This window comes from Jaculus jaculus, chromosome 4, assembly GCF_020740685.1.
Source record: "Jaculus jaculus isolate mJacJac1 chromosome 4, mJacJac1.mat.Y.cur, whole genome shotgun sequence".
NCBI lineage: Eukaryota > Metazoa > Chordata > Mammalia > Rodentia > Dipodidae > Jaculus > Jaculus jaculus.
Window position 1 is genome coordinate 66,651,701 of NC_059105.1, and position 15,698 is coordinate 66,667,398.

At 41.1% G+C, this 15,698-nt stretch overlaps 2 protein-coding genes across 7 annotated transcripts in view; one reads left to right on the plus strand and one right to left on the minus strand.

The window, feature by feature from the left end:
- Positions 1-258: 258 nt before the first annotated feature.
- Itga6 (integrin subunit alpha 6) overlaps positions 259-15,698 on the minus strand; it is a 96,641-nt gene continuing 81,201 nt past the window's right edge. For 4 of the 6 annotated variants that reach the window (XM_045146974.1, XM_045146973.1, XM_045146978.1 and 1 more), the window contains 3 exons: positions 15,591-15,689; positions 10,613-10,738; positions 259-2,519 (listed from right to left, as the gene is read on the minus strand). In XM_045146974.1, the coding sequence (XP_045002909.1) occupies positions 2,361-2,519; positions 10,613-10,738; positions 15,591-15,689 (384 nt within the window). In that variant the 3' untranslated portion in view covers positions 259-2,360. Of the gene's footprint in view, positions 2,520-6,324; positions 6,455-10,612; positions 10,739-15,590; positions 15,690-15,698 lie in introns of all 6 variants that reach the window. The other 2 variants (XM_045146975.1, XM_045146976.1) reach the window with 1 other exon arrangement.
- LOC105944130 (60S ribosomal protein L30-like) lies at positions 13,929-14,267 on the plus strand. The gene has a single exon (XM_012949157.2). The coding sequence runs from the start codon at positions 13,929-13,931 to the stop codon at positions 14,265-14,267; it is 339 nt and encodes a 112-aa protein (XP_012804611.2).

Genomic DNA, 15,698 nt, shown 5'->3' on the forward strand with positions numbered 1-15,698 from the left:
ATCGTCGTGAGTTCGAGGCCAGCTTGAGACTACATAGTGAATTCCAGGTCAGCCTGGGCTACAGTGAGACCTATCTTAAAACAAACAACAACAACAAAAGATTATATGGGATACAAAAAAATAAATTAAAATATAAAAAAAGAAAAGAAAATACTGTAACCTTTGGTTTGATGAAATACAAAGAAAGGCAATCCAGGTTGTCATTTATAATTTTGGAGCTTGTTTCATCTATGCAATGCTATGTTACTAAGCGATGAGCACTTTCATAAAAAAATTTATTTCACACTTTTATACAAATATCCACAGGTATTTTCTAACCATGAAATAAGTTTACAATGCTAGTTAGTATAAAAATGTATCAAATGCAAACAGACCAGTGACTTGACTTGAGATGACATCTTTAAGAATTATAAATTTAAACACCATAACATTCTTGATTCCTTGTGGCTGAGCTACCCTCCCACCCATCTCGGGACATTCATTTTTATGGAAAAGGTCTACAAACACCGTCAAGACATCAGCCTCTTTGTATCCTAGAAAGCCAGCATGTTAGGCTCCAAGTTACCCAAACAAGAAACAGAGACTTTAAATACCATTGTGACCTGTTTCAAAGAACTTCTGTAAACACAATCTGCAGAATTATGTTTTGTGAATGAAAATGCCAAAGTATAGCCAGAATAAAAGACCTTAGTATCATAAAGGCATAAATTTTTTGAAAAGGGGAAAAAAACAAAACTCCAAAGCAACAATGGCACATACAGCTATATTTTGTTCTTTTCAAAGACTGACAACTGCTTATACTATAAGCAAACAAATTAGCACCTGTTTGCTGTTGCTCCCCATATAACTTAACATTCTGATGCACAATAATTTTTTTTTTTTAATTCAGCTTTTGTAACTGTTGAAACCTCCATTCTGTTACAATGTCTTTTTCCTCCCACTCTCACCTTTTTTACAATTAAAAAGACAATTTTTTTTCATGATGCGGGGACTCAACCCCAAGGTCTTGCTAGGTGAGTGCTTAACCACTGAGCTACATCCCCAGCTCGAGCCCTAAGTGTTTTCTTAAAGCAGTCATGATGTCATTTGGGTGAACTGAGACATGGGAGGAAACAAAATCAACAAATAAAAACACTGACTCAGTGATTAAATGGTTAAAATGACATTTCCAAAGCTAAGAGCCACATCGTCCATCTGTCTGGAATGGCTGTGTTGGCAACAGATGCTTTTCAGTAGTCTCACAGTGGATCGGTTTGATCCAACATAGGCACTCACCATTAAGTCCTGAATATACAGTATTTGCGGCAGTGAGTACACAGTCCCTAGAGCTCAATGAGCCGACTCATTTTCTCCAAGAGAGGTCCTGAAAGTTATGGCATGAGTTTCAGAATATCACACAGGGCTCTACACTATGAAATAACCAAGGTCTGGTAAGGACTATCCATCTTTCGGTTAACCCCCTTTCTTAAACCTTTTGGGTTGGGGGAAGGTCTGCCATAAAGGAGAGGTTATAACTTACACAAGTTTAAGTTATTAGAACAACTGTCTGGCACACTTATAAACAGTTTTCTTTTGCAGTACATAATGAAGGGCAAACCAAATGCCCTATGTTCTAACTCGGATTGTTTAAACCAACTGGAAGTATCTTTGGCCCATTAGCCAATAGCAAGATGGCTTGAAGAACAAATAAATATCATATAAAAACAAGTATAACTAGCATTCAAGTCTGTTGCACCTGTGTGTTCTAGTGAAGAGGAAGAAGGGAACCTGCGTGCACCCGGTGTGAGCACGGATTCACACTTCTAGGAAATGAAGGGAGAAGGCAAGATGGCACCATCACCTTCGATTGCACATTTAAGTTAAGACAGCACTTTCAACCAAGTCACAGACATCCGCATGGCAGAGTCTTGTACCACGGGACAGATAACTTGCGGCTTCTCCAATCCTATGAGAAGGATGCTTGTGGTAGCAAGCTAGGCTGACCACTGTGTTAGCACAGAGGACAGTGCGAAATCTCTTCCAGCTACACTATAAGGAAGACTTCAAAAGAGTGCAATTGGGCAGGCCCTTCTCCAGCACGTAAAAGTCAGCCACGTCAAAAACAAAGGCAACCAGAAAAGTTAAATTAAGGCAGTTAAAAGAAAAATCCACTCCAACAGTCTTAAATTTGGCTGTGCAAAACAGAAGCTCTGCGTAACAATATCCACAGTTCACACTGTGAGGTCCGTACTGCGTGCAGTCAGTCTGCAATCAAACCTCAGGCTTAGAGCAGGCTTTTGAATCCATCTGAATTTCTGAGTTGGAAAAAAATAAAATAAAATAAAAGGCATTTGGGGTAGTGTAAAGCCTCTCTGGCCCTCCTATGAGTAACTTTCATTTTCATTCCACTTTGTAATCCACTGTTTTTTTTCCAGGTTATCGTATTTTTCATCTTGGATCTCTCGTTCTTCTTTCCGGATCCGGACAGCGTGGTACCGGGGCACGCTGTCATCGTACCTAGAGCGCTGAAAGAATCCACACTGGAGAAGGAGGAGAGAGAAACAGGCAGAAGTTAATTAATCTGAAAACCAACAGCTCCGAACCAGCACATCCAAGCATTTGTACTACGAGGGAACAGACACCGTTTTTTTTTTTAACAAAGCACCAATAGGTTGAAAGTGGGGGATAGACAAGGTAGCAAAGCTGGAAAACTACAAGAAAAGACCATTTTCACCTTGTCTTTCCATTTATAACAATGTAAGACTAACAATTGGTGCATTGGTGAAAGTGTTTTCACTAAAACATTGTCACCGGGACTGGAGAGATGGCTCACTGGTTAAAAGCACTTGCTTGTAATGATGATCTGGGCTTGATCCTCCAGTTACCTACGTAAAGCCAGATGCTCAAAGTGACCATGTATTTGGAGTTCCTTTGCAGTGGCAGTAGGCCCTGCCATGCCCATTCATTTTCATTCTCATTCTCTCTCTGCTTTGTTCTGTCTCAAGCAAATACATAAATAAATACATAGAAAACTTTTAAAAATCACCATATTGTATGTAAAAGATCTAATTTTCATATTACTAGATCAGTGTAAGAACAATTTGTGTATGAGACAGAGATAGGAGACAAAGAGAGAGAAAGCTTGCTATGTAGCCAAGAGTACTCTCAAACTCACAATCCTCCTGTCTCAGCTTCCCTAGTGGTGGGATTTAAGCACATTTTACCATACTCAACTTAAGAACAACTTCTTTTTTTTTTTTTTTTTTTGAGGTAGGGTCTCACTCTGGCCTAGGCTAATCTCAAACTCACGGCTGTCCTCCTACCTCTGCCTCTCAAGTGCTGGGATTAAAGGCGTGTGCCACCACACCCAGGCAATTTCATCGTGTTTGTGTGTGTGTGTGTGTGTGTGTGTGTGTGTGTGTGTGTGTGTGTGTGTGTTAAGGATCGTAAGCATGCACGTGTGTGTGAAGACCAGAGGTCGAAATTGGGTGTCTTCCTCAAACATTTTCTACTTTATTTTTGAGACAGGGTTTCATGAACTCACTGTGCAGCCAAGGGATGACCTTTAACTTCTCCTAAGTGCTAGATTACAGGTATCCATCACATCTGGTTTATGTAGTGATGAGGATTGAATTCAGAGCTTCATGTATATTGGGCAAGCAGTCTACCTACTGAGCCACATCCACAATCCTCTGATTTTGAGACAAGGTCTCTCACTGAACCTAGAACTCACTGATTCAGCTAGACTAGCTAGCTAGCCAGGGATCCCCAGGAATGTTTCTTCTTGGTGCCTGGGATTAGACGCACATACTGCCACACCAGCTTCTATGTGGATGCTTGGGATTCAAATTCAGGTCCTGATGCCTACATGGAAAACACCTCATTTGACAGGTCAATTTCCCCAGCCCAAGAACAAACTTTTATTGTTGTTGCTATTAAGGTCAAAACCAAAAATTACTTTCTGACCCTCTCCCATGAACAGAATATAAATCAGTCACATATACTTTATAAATTACTATTTGAATATGCTATGTTCCACTGGACCAATTTAAGAATCTCCTCTCTTACAATACTTCACATTTGCAAGTGTACTTCCAGTTCAGTTGTTTGATAATAACTCCCAAAATAATTGTGTTCTACAGTCAAATCAATCACATACCTCACAAGTCTCAAGGAGAATATTGGTACACTGAAATTTAGTTCACTCCCTAAGTTTTCTTTTCCTTTTGCAAAAAAAGGAGGTAATATTTACACTTAAAAAGCCAATGAATATGTATCTTGTTCACTTTTTAAAAAGTTCAGTCTGGAGCTGGAGAGATGGCTCAGTGGCTAAGGTGCTTGCCTGCAAAGGCCTAACAACCCTAGTTCTATTCCCCAGTACCTAGATAAAGCCAGATTCACAAAGTGGTGTGTGCATCTGGAGCTCGTTTGCAGCAGTTGGAGGACCTGACACACCCATTCTGTCTGTCTCTCTCTCCTTGCTATCTCTCTCTGCTTGCAAATCAAGTTATTTTTTTAAAATTCAATCTGGTCCAGAGTATATTTTGAAAATACACTTGACATTTTTTGAATTAGATAGTAACAATGATTAGGAAGTATGACTTTTTTTTCCCTATAAAAAAAGATATTTGGGGGCTGGAGAGATGGCTTAGCGGTTAAGCGCTTGCCTGTGAAGTCTAAGGACCCCGGTTCGAGGCTCGGTTCCCCAGGTCCCATGTTAGCCAGATGCACAAGGGGGCGCACGCGTCTGGAGTTCGTTTGCAGAGGCTGGAAGCCCTGGCGCACCCATTCTCTCTCTCTCCCTTTATCTGTCTTTCTCTCTGTGTCTGTTGCTCTCAAAAAAAAAAAAAAAAAAACTTAAAAAAAAAAAGATGTTTGGGGCTGGAGAGATAGCTTATAAAGTACTTGCCTGTGAAGCCTAAAAACCCATGTTTGACTCTCCAGGTTCCACATAAGCTAGACGTACAAGGTGATGCAAGTGCACAGGTGTACAAGATAGTATATGCGTCTCGAGTTCAATTGCAGTGGCTAGAGGCCCTGGCATGCCAAATCTGTCTTTCTCATTAAAAAAGTGTTTTAAAATATGTTTTCGAGTTAAAAATGCAGTTCAGATGGAGAAAGAAACTTAAGAGTGGTAAATTAATGTATTGATTTGTGACAGCAGCAGGGATAGAACATTTATGTTGAAGGATGTTGTATGGGGCAAGACGAAAATCATGTGCCTAATTATCATGAAATCAATAGGCCAATTGGACCAATTAGTTATGTTTTAAATCATTTCTATATGGACTCATTTATTATGATATGCAGAAAAGCTGATGTATCTGTTATAAAGTATGACTGTGGTCTGCCCCATTTAAAAAGAGGAGAAAATTAAGGGTCAAATGTGAAATCATAATGGCAATGCTGGGATTCATCAGGACAGTGCTGTGGAAAGGGATTACTGGACCTGTATCCCCTCATGTCCATGGAAAAAAGAATTGCCAACAATTGCAGGTTTCATGGATGTATAAATCAGAGAAGCAAAACATGAATTCAAAATCAAACGAGAGGCAAGGTGGAATAAAATCTACAAATATGAAACGTGGTCAAACTCCATTACAACATACTGAAAGAAAAGCTTTTGTGCTAGATGGTTTTTAGACTGAAGGCTACTTTGTCAGAGGACCATCTCCCGAAGTAGCCATGATGCCCATTACACTGCCAATCACCGTGTTGTAATGGTCTTTGCCCGATGGAGACGCACAGGAAAAGGAAGTTGCATGCTGAGCTAGCACAAATACATGGTTTCCCAGCCAGAGTCAAAAGCACTCCATGCCTGCCCCATCATTCCACAGCAAGGACAACAAAAAGACGAGAGAAGGAAGCTTCCTCATGAACAGCAACACACTATCTCCAGCATGCAACAGGTTAATGGACGGGCAGTCCATCCCTGGGAAATTCCAAAATGGATAAGAAATCTGGGATGATTTCTGATGCACCTTTGAAATTCCACGTGGGATGCCACGTACTGCATGAAAACACACAACAGACACACTACTGGGCAACTTCGAAGGTCTGACGCCTAATCACACAAACAGAGCAAGTATCTTTATTGCTGTGGGTCCTCAACAAGGGCAGAGAATTAACTTACCTGCATGAGTCTTCAAGCACTCATTACAAAAACAATTACATGCTTTCAAGTGAAATAAAAAAAAAAAATACAAACATCCAAGCAAGGCAAGCCAGTGTGGACATTTGGAAACATCTGTTAATGGGACACACACAGCAAGCTGCTGCTCTGAAGTTAGCCACCACAACCACAGCGGGTCCCACAGCTAGCGATTAAAAACACTGATCAATTACCAATTACAGAAGTAGGTCAATACTAGGCATCAGAAGTAAGCCTCTCTTTATCAGACGGCTGAGTATGGATCTCAGCCTTGTGGTAGGTGGCATCGTAATGATCTTTCTTAGTTCTCTTGAAGAAGCCACACTACAAGGAAGCAAGGTATTTAGTCAATTTTCGTTTTGCAGATAAAAACTGAACAAAAGAACACCTCGGGTTTTGACCTGTTTCTAGTTAGAGCTGGTTTGTTTACAAGGAGATCACTGTTGATTAGCCAGAAATGAGCAGCCAGCTTGCTGTTACACTGACAGCCTATAACGCCATCTATCACTGCGGGTCTCCCGACAAATATTTTCAGGGTTGATACTCATCAGCTAATTGACTTTTCTATTTGTAGCAGAAATCTTGAGATCATCCAAAAGCTGAAGTGCATCTGGTTGGAACTCTTTGTGGCTGCTTCATGTAGAACAGACTAAAAAGTAAAGCACTCACTTCTTGTCTATTGAGACAAAGGCTAGAAAATAAATTCTCTAGAAAAGATTTAGCCCAAGTTGAAATAAAATATAGGTATACTGTATTTTTCTATCTTTTACAGTAACTTTTATGGAACAAATCCATCTACTTGAGGCCTTTAGATCTGTGGGTGAATCACAATACAAATTCAAAGATAGAGTCATAAAAGAATGATTGCCGTCATTTTCTCCGAATTCTGAACCGTCACGTAACCCTTAAATGGAAGGAACCCATGTTCCTCAGGCTAGGTCACTCTAAATGAGTATAAAAGTATAATCCAACTTCCTATTATTATTTCATTTCTTCAACAATGGAGAACCTTTTCAATTTACTTGTATCTAGGTCACAGGGCACAGAACTATCTTTTGAAACATAACTTGGTCAATACATCTCTCCTGGAAAAATTCTACTTCCTGGTCTTGCAAACTCGTGAAGGTTCAAAAAAATACATAGATCTACTTTGTACAATATGGTAGTGATGAGTTACATATAGATATTCAAATTTAGATAAATTAAGGGCTGGAGAGATGACTAAGCAGTTAAGGCATTTGCCTGCAAAGCCTAAGAACCTTTGTTTGACTCTCCAGATCCCATGTAAGCCATATGCACAAGGTGACTCAGGTGCAAGGTCACACATGTGCACTAGGTGGCACACACATCTGGAGTTCAAACACAGTGGTTGGAAGCCCTGGTGTGCCAATTCTAGCCCTCGCCCCCCCCCCCCAGCTGCCCTCACTCTCTCTATCATTAAAAACAAAGTTAGGTAAATTTAAATTTAAAATCAAGGCCTGGAGAGATGGCTTAGCAGTTAAGGTGCTTGCCTACAAAACTTAAGGACCCATATTCTACTCTCCAGATCCCACATTAGCCAGATTCACAAAGGTGAGGCAAACGCAATGTTACACATGCCCACTAGGTGGCCACAAGTGTCTAGACTGCAAATGCAGTGGCTGAAGCCCTGGTGAGCCAATTCCCTATCTCTCCTCTCCTTTCTCTCTCTCTCTCTCTCTCTCCCTCTCTCTCTCTCTCTCTCTCTCTCACACACACACACACACAATCACTCTAAAATAAAAAATAAATTAATTTAAAATCAAATACCTCCAATGCCTTAGAAATATTCTAAGTGCTCACTGGCCACAAGTGACTTTTGGTTACCATACTGGACAGTACCACTCCAAAACATTTCATTATTACCAAAGTTTCATTGGGCAGCACTGAACTACACTATTTATCTTGATAGTATAATATACACAGGCAAGTTTCAGTAAAAAGTGCTAAGTAAATAGGATAGAAAAAAGGAACCAGCAACCAGAGCCCTGGTCCTGCCTCCCACTTGCAACAATCTTATTATCCCTGGCTAGAATGTCTTCATGTAAAAAATGAAAGTGATCTGGTCAGCTTGGAAGACTTCTCTTCTTTATCCACAAAGGAACTCCTGTGAAGAACAATTATTTAAAGCAGAAAAAACAGAACTCCTTTGGTGAGAGTTCAGACCTCCATCTTAGTTTATTTTCCAATGATATAGACACATAAAACGCAATTTAAATACCACTGAACTATAATCCATCCTTCCTTCCTCCTTCCCTTTCTTCATTCCTTCCTGAACTCAAGTCCTGTACATATGAGGCAAATGCTTTACTAATGAGCTACATCCCTATACCCTTAGCATTCTTTCTGGTCCTAATAATTATCGGGTTTTAAATTTAAATAATTCAATTTAAGAAACAAGAGTATAGGGCTGGAGAGACAGCTTAGCAGTTAAGGTACTTGCCTACAAAGCCAAAGGACCCAGGTTTGATTCCCCAATACCTACATAAAGCCAGATGCACAAAGTTGCGCATGCATCTGGAATTTGTTTGCAGCAGCTGGAGGCCCTTGTGTGCCCATTCTCTCTGTCTCTCTTCTCCCTATCTCTCTCTGCTTGCAAATAAATAAGTAAAATAAAAATTAAAAGTTTTTAAATAAAAAATAAAAAAAAGAACAGTTTGAAGTGGTAAGACTTCAACTGAGGTTGTAGTTACCGAATAATTTTAGAATCACCTTGAGAATCTGTTTATTTTAGAACTTCGAAAGAACCCAATAAAATGATTTAGTGTGATCTATTTATTAACTATCTGAGCCCTACAGAGGTGAGATGATTTGCCCAACATTATACAGCTTAGGTTTCATAACTGTCAGGCTACTGCCACAACCCAGTGAGAGCTAAAGTCGGCCAAGAAGATCTGTTCTGGAACAGACTGGCCTAGTAACGTCTTCCAGAGAACACGTGCTTTTCCTTACATATCAAAATCCCAAATTCATCTTTCAGTATCAAAACAATTGCTAGGGCAACTCCACAACTGACTGGCTGTACTTGCTAGACAAACCTCCTACCCGGGAGTAAAAGTGGCTGAAGGCCCGCAACAGTAAGAATACTGCGATGAACAGATGCAAAGCTTCAATCACATTATCTCAGTGTGGCAAAAGGAAGTTGTTTGGAAAAAATAGTGGGGAAAAAAGGTGCTCAAAATTTGGAAGAATAGGGCTGGAGAGATGGCTTAGCGGTTAAGTGCTTGCCTGTGAAGCCTAAGGACCCCGGTTCCAGGCTCGGTTCCCCAGGTCCCACGTTATCCAGATGCACAAAGGGGCGCACGCGTCTGGAGTTCGTTTGCAGAGGCTGGAAGCCCTGGCGCGCCCATTCTCTCTCTCTCCCTCTATCTGTCTTTCTCCCTATGTCTGTTGCTCTCAAATAAATAAATAAATAAGTAAAAAATTAAAAAAAAAATTTGGAAGAATAGTTTTTAATCCTTGTCTGATGCACTCTTAGATCCAAGGAAAGGCAAACAATGGTTTGATCATAGTGGGTTCTTAGTTCACTCCAATCACTTGAGACAGAAATGTTTAGGGACCTTATGGAAACACTCTAGGTAGTAAGTGCTGTGCTGCATTCAGGATGATAATGTAATAAAATGCTGATATCTCTGCAGCAAAATGCATGAATAAAAAAGACTATAAATATTTTCACATTATATCAGGTTTTGCTGCCAATAAGACATTACAAACTTTGTGTTTTCAAAGTTTTTTTTTTTTTTGGATCTGGAATTACAGATAAGGGACTATGAACCTTCATTACTCACTGGCAACTAATATACAACCTACAGGCTATAATCTTTGGCAAGAAAAGTTTATAACCATCTCCTACATGTTCTCTTGGTAATGTAGACTAATTATGGGTAGGAAGCAGGGGGAAGATGTTAGTTATACTTTATGTGTAGTCAAAAAAACAAAGTCCAGTGAGGAGCATGATATTAAGTGTAGGCCTCCACTGTCTATTAGAGGCCATAATGACACCATGGAGATGGAATTGTTCATTCCCATCACATTTTTTTTCCAGCTCCTAATCTAGCTGTGAGTGCCTTAATCCCCAATGGCTGTCATAACTACAGAAGCTGAAATCAGCGTGACTAAAGTGGTAAAATTTAAATTTGTTATTTGCCAAACATGCTGAATTATAAGCAAGATATACCAAAACTTATTCTTCTAAAAAACTTCATACATATAGGTAAAAATACCTTTAAGAATTATTAGGTAGGTATACATATATATATAATACATATATAGGTGTTCATTACAAGATTCTCTCAGATTTGCTGCATATTGGGAAAAATGTCATGATAAAATGTTGGAGAAAAGGAAACAATGAAAAGGAAAATGCAAACATGCTATCAGGGCTCATTCGTATCTTTTGAAAACATTAAAAAAACATGAAATAAAGTTTATATTATGAAACAAATGGTAGATGTCATGACTTACCTTCCATAATAAAAACACTAATAGAGCAAGCATCAAAATTCCAGCAAGAATAGCCAGTAGGATGATCCACCAAGATATTCCTGAATATTGAGCTGCAGTCTTTGAGGGAAACACAGTGACCCGAACCTACAGGGCATGAAAGACAGCAGCAGATCACCATTAACTGGGGTGCAAGGTGCCACTGGGCATCAAGAGCTAGTCCTGCTTTGGCACACATTCTGAATAACAAGATGAGTTTCCAACAGAGATCCTTTCTCCTAGTAAAGGAATAATGAATGCCACCAGAGTCATTCCCTCCAGATTTTTACCCAGAACCTAGAATAGGCTGGGCTATGTTCTAACAAAGTTGTTATTTCTTGGTCAACTTAGTTAATTTTTTAAAACTAAACATCAGTTAACAGAAACTACCTAGTGAAGAGATTTTCAAATTTTTTACAAAACTATCAAAGATACCATTGACTATTAGTGAGTGTTCCTCAAAAAAAATTTACTCATGTTGGGCTGGAGACATCCTTAGCAGTTAAAGGCACTTGCTTTCAAAGTCAGATGGCATGGGTTCAATTCCCCAGTACCCACCTCAAGCCAGAAGCACAAAGTGGCACATGCATCTGGAATTCATTTGCAGTGGCAAGAGGCCCTGGCATGCCCATTCTTATTCCCATATTCTCTCTCTTTCTGCTTGCAAATAAATAAATATGCATGTATCTCACATTCTCATCTGAATTTTTGAGCCTCTGTAAAAGAAAATTTCACTGCCCCCCCCCCAAAATGGGATACTTATTTCTACCTATTAGAATTTCTTTAATCTTCAATAGCTAGGAAGTTTGTATATTCCCTACTCGCTTCTTTAGTAATGAAATTCACAAACACACACACACACACACACACACACACACACACACACACACACCTTCTCCTTCTTTGCCTTAATTTAACCAGGAGCATGAAATTCTTAACACTTAATTCTCCTCAACTGTCTTTCTAGCATCTAGCACAGGGAAGAGCACCCATATGTCTCTAACATATGCTTATTTGCTAAATGGATTTAATTTAACTGATGGTTCAATTGTGTGATTTCTGCTTTCACTTTGTTATGACAATGCCTCAATTTGAAAGTGTTTTATTGTGAATGCAAAACTTGAAATTGGGTAACAAAGAAACAAAGTTTTTTCTTTTTCTTTGTCTTTTTAAAAAGCAGTTTAGTGTGAAAAAGATCAGTATAAAAGCAATGAGAAATGGTTCTGTAAAGACCCAAAAACAACCCCAAAAGGATGAATTACACAACCTCTTTTGCTTCTACTCTCCAAAAAAAAAGAAAGAAAGAAAAAACGAACTCCAGACTAGAAAAGATAGAGGAAACTAAGATGAAACAAAACTGTAACCTATAACAAGTGAGGAATAAAAAAAGGAAGGCATCCTGACACAAATTAAGCTCAAATCCTCAAGCCCAGAAAAACTGCACCTTCAAAAATACTCAAGGAAAGTGTAGGCATAGTCTCTGGCTATTGTACCTCATAAATCACAGAAAATAGAGGCAGTATCAGAAGACTGAAGAAAATGCCTCAATTTTCAAAAGATATAGGTTCTAGATATAAAAGGCTAGTCATTCATTCACAAATCTACCAATTATCACACAGAGGATTATGCAAAGACCCCCATCTTCCATTAGCAGAGATGAGCTGTCTAAGTCCAGAGAAGATCAAATGCCTAAGACAACTTCATTCTCCCTTGTAACTCAGTAACTAGACTGGATTCCAGGCCCTCAGTCCATCACCTTCCAGAAAAAAAGAGGACTTGAGACCTAAGACATACTTTCAGCTCCACAGGGTAATCTCAGAACCCTCCAGTGAGGGAGATATCAACTTCCTTAGAACGTTTTCTCATCTGAATCTGAAACCTGGGGGCTTAGAAGGGACCAAGTATTGTAGGTGCAATCCGAGGCTCGATCAGACAGTTATGGGTTTCTATCCAGGACTCCAAGTTACACCTAATCTTAGCTGGCTTCCTTGTTCATAAAATAGACATGGTGTCTGCCTTGGTGGCTTTCTGCAGTTTAAACAAATAATGAAGTATTTCATAAATTGGGAACATTTTATTTACATTAGTTCCTTCCCTACAACGTACTGAACTCTCTCCAGCTCTAAAATCTTGACAGCCCCTTCAGATATTTATCAATGAGATGAAGAAAAGTGGGCAGGAACAACATTCAGAGCATGTGGGGGAGGGGGAAGTTACCACGGTATATTGTCTATAATTATGGAAGCTATAAAAAAACATAACTTAATTTTAAAAAAGCCAAGGTGACCACATGTCCTGGTATGGTAAGCCAGATACAGTCCTAGTTCATACCACTTGTCCCAGCATCTCATCCAGTTTGTCTGTCTTGGACAAACGTATTTGTGTTTGGTTTGCTTGATAAATTATAAAGAAACCCAAAGGACCGCTATGCTTCAGAGGCCGAACGATCAGCGAGGCTCACCAACTTTTCTGCTGGCTACACAGCCGAAGCCAGAACGGCTCCGTAAGTAGATGGGCTCAGCCAGCAGGATGAGAACAGCAGCGGGTGGCAGCTAAGCATTCCCGTTCCCAATTCCCACCATGACATGTGGGATCCTGACGCAAGTCCCTGCGGTAGGCTCTAGACCCCTACAAAGAGGCCCTCACTCACAGTTCACCAAGTTCTGCTCCTTGTCCTGTCTAATAGTTTTGTGTTAGTCATCTGGGTGAGTGCATACAGGACATGCTTCTTGGTGTTTTGGGGGGGCTTTCTTTTTTTTTTTTTAATTTTTTTGTTCATTTTAATTTATTCATTTGAGAGTGACAGAGAAAGGAAGAATGGGTGTGCCAGGGCCTCCAGCCCCTGCAAACGAACTCCAGACACATGCGACCCCTTGTGCATCTGGCTAACGTGGGTCCTGGGGGATCGAGCCTCAAACCAGGGTCCTTAGGCTTCACAGGCAAGCGTTTAACCACTAAGCCATCTCTCCAAGCCCGGTCTTTTGTTTTTTCGAGGTAGGGTCTCGTGCTAGCCCAGGCTGACCTGAAATTTAGTATGTATTCTCAGGGTGGCCTCGAACTCATGGCGATCCTCCTACTTCTGCCTCCCGGGTGCTGGGATTAAAGGCGTGCACCACCATGCCCGGCTTGCTTCTGGGTTTTGAAAAGGGCAAGGATTTCAAGAATATAAATAAAGCTGAGAGAACAAATGCTCAAGAATGGAAATGACAGGCTTTCTCGCTCCCTGGCCTTCTTGGCAGCTGCTCATGGTTGGGGCCCATCCTGCACCTAAGGCAGGAAGACGGTGGCTGAAAACAAGATGAGAAAGTCCCTGGGGTCCATCAACTCCAGGCCCCAGCTCCTAGCGAAGAGTGGAAGGTACGTGCTGGGGTACAAGCAGACGCTGAAGACGATCAGACAGGGCAAAGCGAAATTGGTCATCCTCGCTAACAACTGGCCAGCGTTGAGGAAATCTGAGATAGAACGCTATGCTACATTGGCCAAAACTGGTGTCTGTCACTATAGTGGCAATCATATTGAATTAAGCACAGCATGTGGGAAATACTACAGAGTATGCACACTGTCTGTCATTGATCTAGGCGATTCTGACATTATTAGAAGCATGCCAGAGCAGACTGGTGAAAAGTCAACTATGTAAAATTTTTCTTCAGCAAAACTTGCCAGAAAGCACAAGACCCAGGAAACAGGCTGCACAATGAATTGAGGAAACCACTTGAGGGTCTCAGATCCCAGCATAGCAGTAAGAGCTTCTGGAAAGTCAAACACCCTGCTCAGCAAGCATGTGAAAAACCACATTCTAGGCTGCTCTAGTAGAAGCAAGGTGCTGAGATGCTGGGAGATTCAGATCCCCAGGAAGCTGGGCGGGGCCAAAGTCCTCCTCAGCTGCCCCGTGCGGAGTCACACGGCCCAACAAGGGCAAGCCACAAAGGGGGGGGGGGGGTGTCAGGAAGCCATCTGCTCGAACCCTGCATGAGGCCAACTGACCTCTCTCGCTAAGCGGAACGGAAGGTGTGTCCAAGGAGGCAGGACACTTTTCTTCCGTTACTGGAAAGGCTACCACATTACAAAATTCAGTTCTAGGGGCTGAAGAGATGGCTTAGAGGTTAAGTGCTTGCCTGTGAAGCCTAAAGACCCCGGTTTGAGGCTCCGTTCCCCAGGACCCACGTTAGCCAGATGCACAAGGGGGCGCATGCGTCTGGGGTTCGTTTGCAATGGCTGAAGGCCCTGGCATGCTCATTCTCTCTCTCTCCCTTTGTCTGTCACTCTCAAATAAATAAATAAAAATAAACAAAAATATTTTTTTTTAAAATTCAGTTCTAGGTTTGTTCATTTTTTTTGGTCTACTTTCTTTTCTTTTCTTTTTTTTTTAAATTGGAGATAGGCTCTTATTCTACAGCCCAGTCTAACTTGGAACTTACTATCTAGATCAGGCTGGTCTTGAACTCACAGCAACTGCCCTGGCCATACAAAGCACAGGTATTTCAGTGGCTGCATGTCAGGTATGGCCCCAAGACTTGTTTTCTATGGGTTGTGAGCCCCTTTCCCATTGAGCTAACAGCTCTCACATCGAATGTAGCTCTGCTGAACGGAGGACCTGAGATTTACTGGGGACTGACAGCAGAGCCTTGTGCATGCTAGGCAAGCTCAAGCTATATTCTAGACCTCAACTGTCAAGGCTGGTCTTCACCTCCGCAACCCAGGCAGGTCTTGTGATCCTCTGACTTCAGCCTTCTGAGTCGCTGAGATTAAGAGGCAGATGCCACCATGCCTGGTTTAAGATTATCTCTGTTTTGCAATAATTCTGTTAAAACACAGCTTTCATGCCAGTACCTTAAGACACTATCTGCTTTCCCTTTAATGGGGTAATGGGACCATGAGGGACATGAAAGCCAAGAGCGGTACCACAGGCTCCTGGCATGCACAGGGTCCAGCTCCGTGCCAGAGGGAAGCCGGGTCGCACCTGAGTGCCTGCGTGTGGCAGCTTGATGTTTTCAGCAGCAGCGGTCACATCGATGGAAGCCCGCACGAGAATGTCTAAGTAGTTCATTTTGGAGTACTCCTGTGGGAG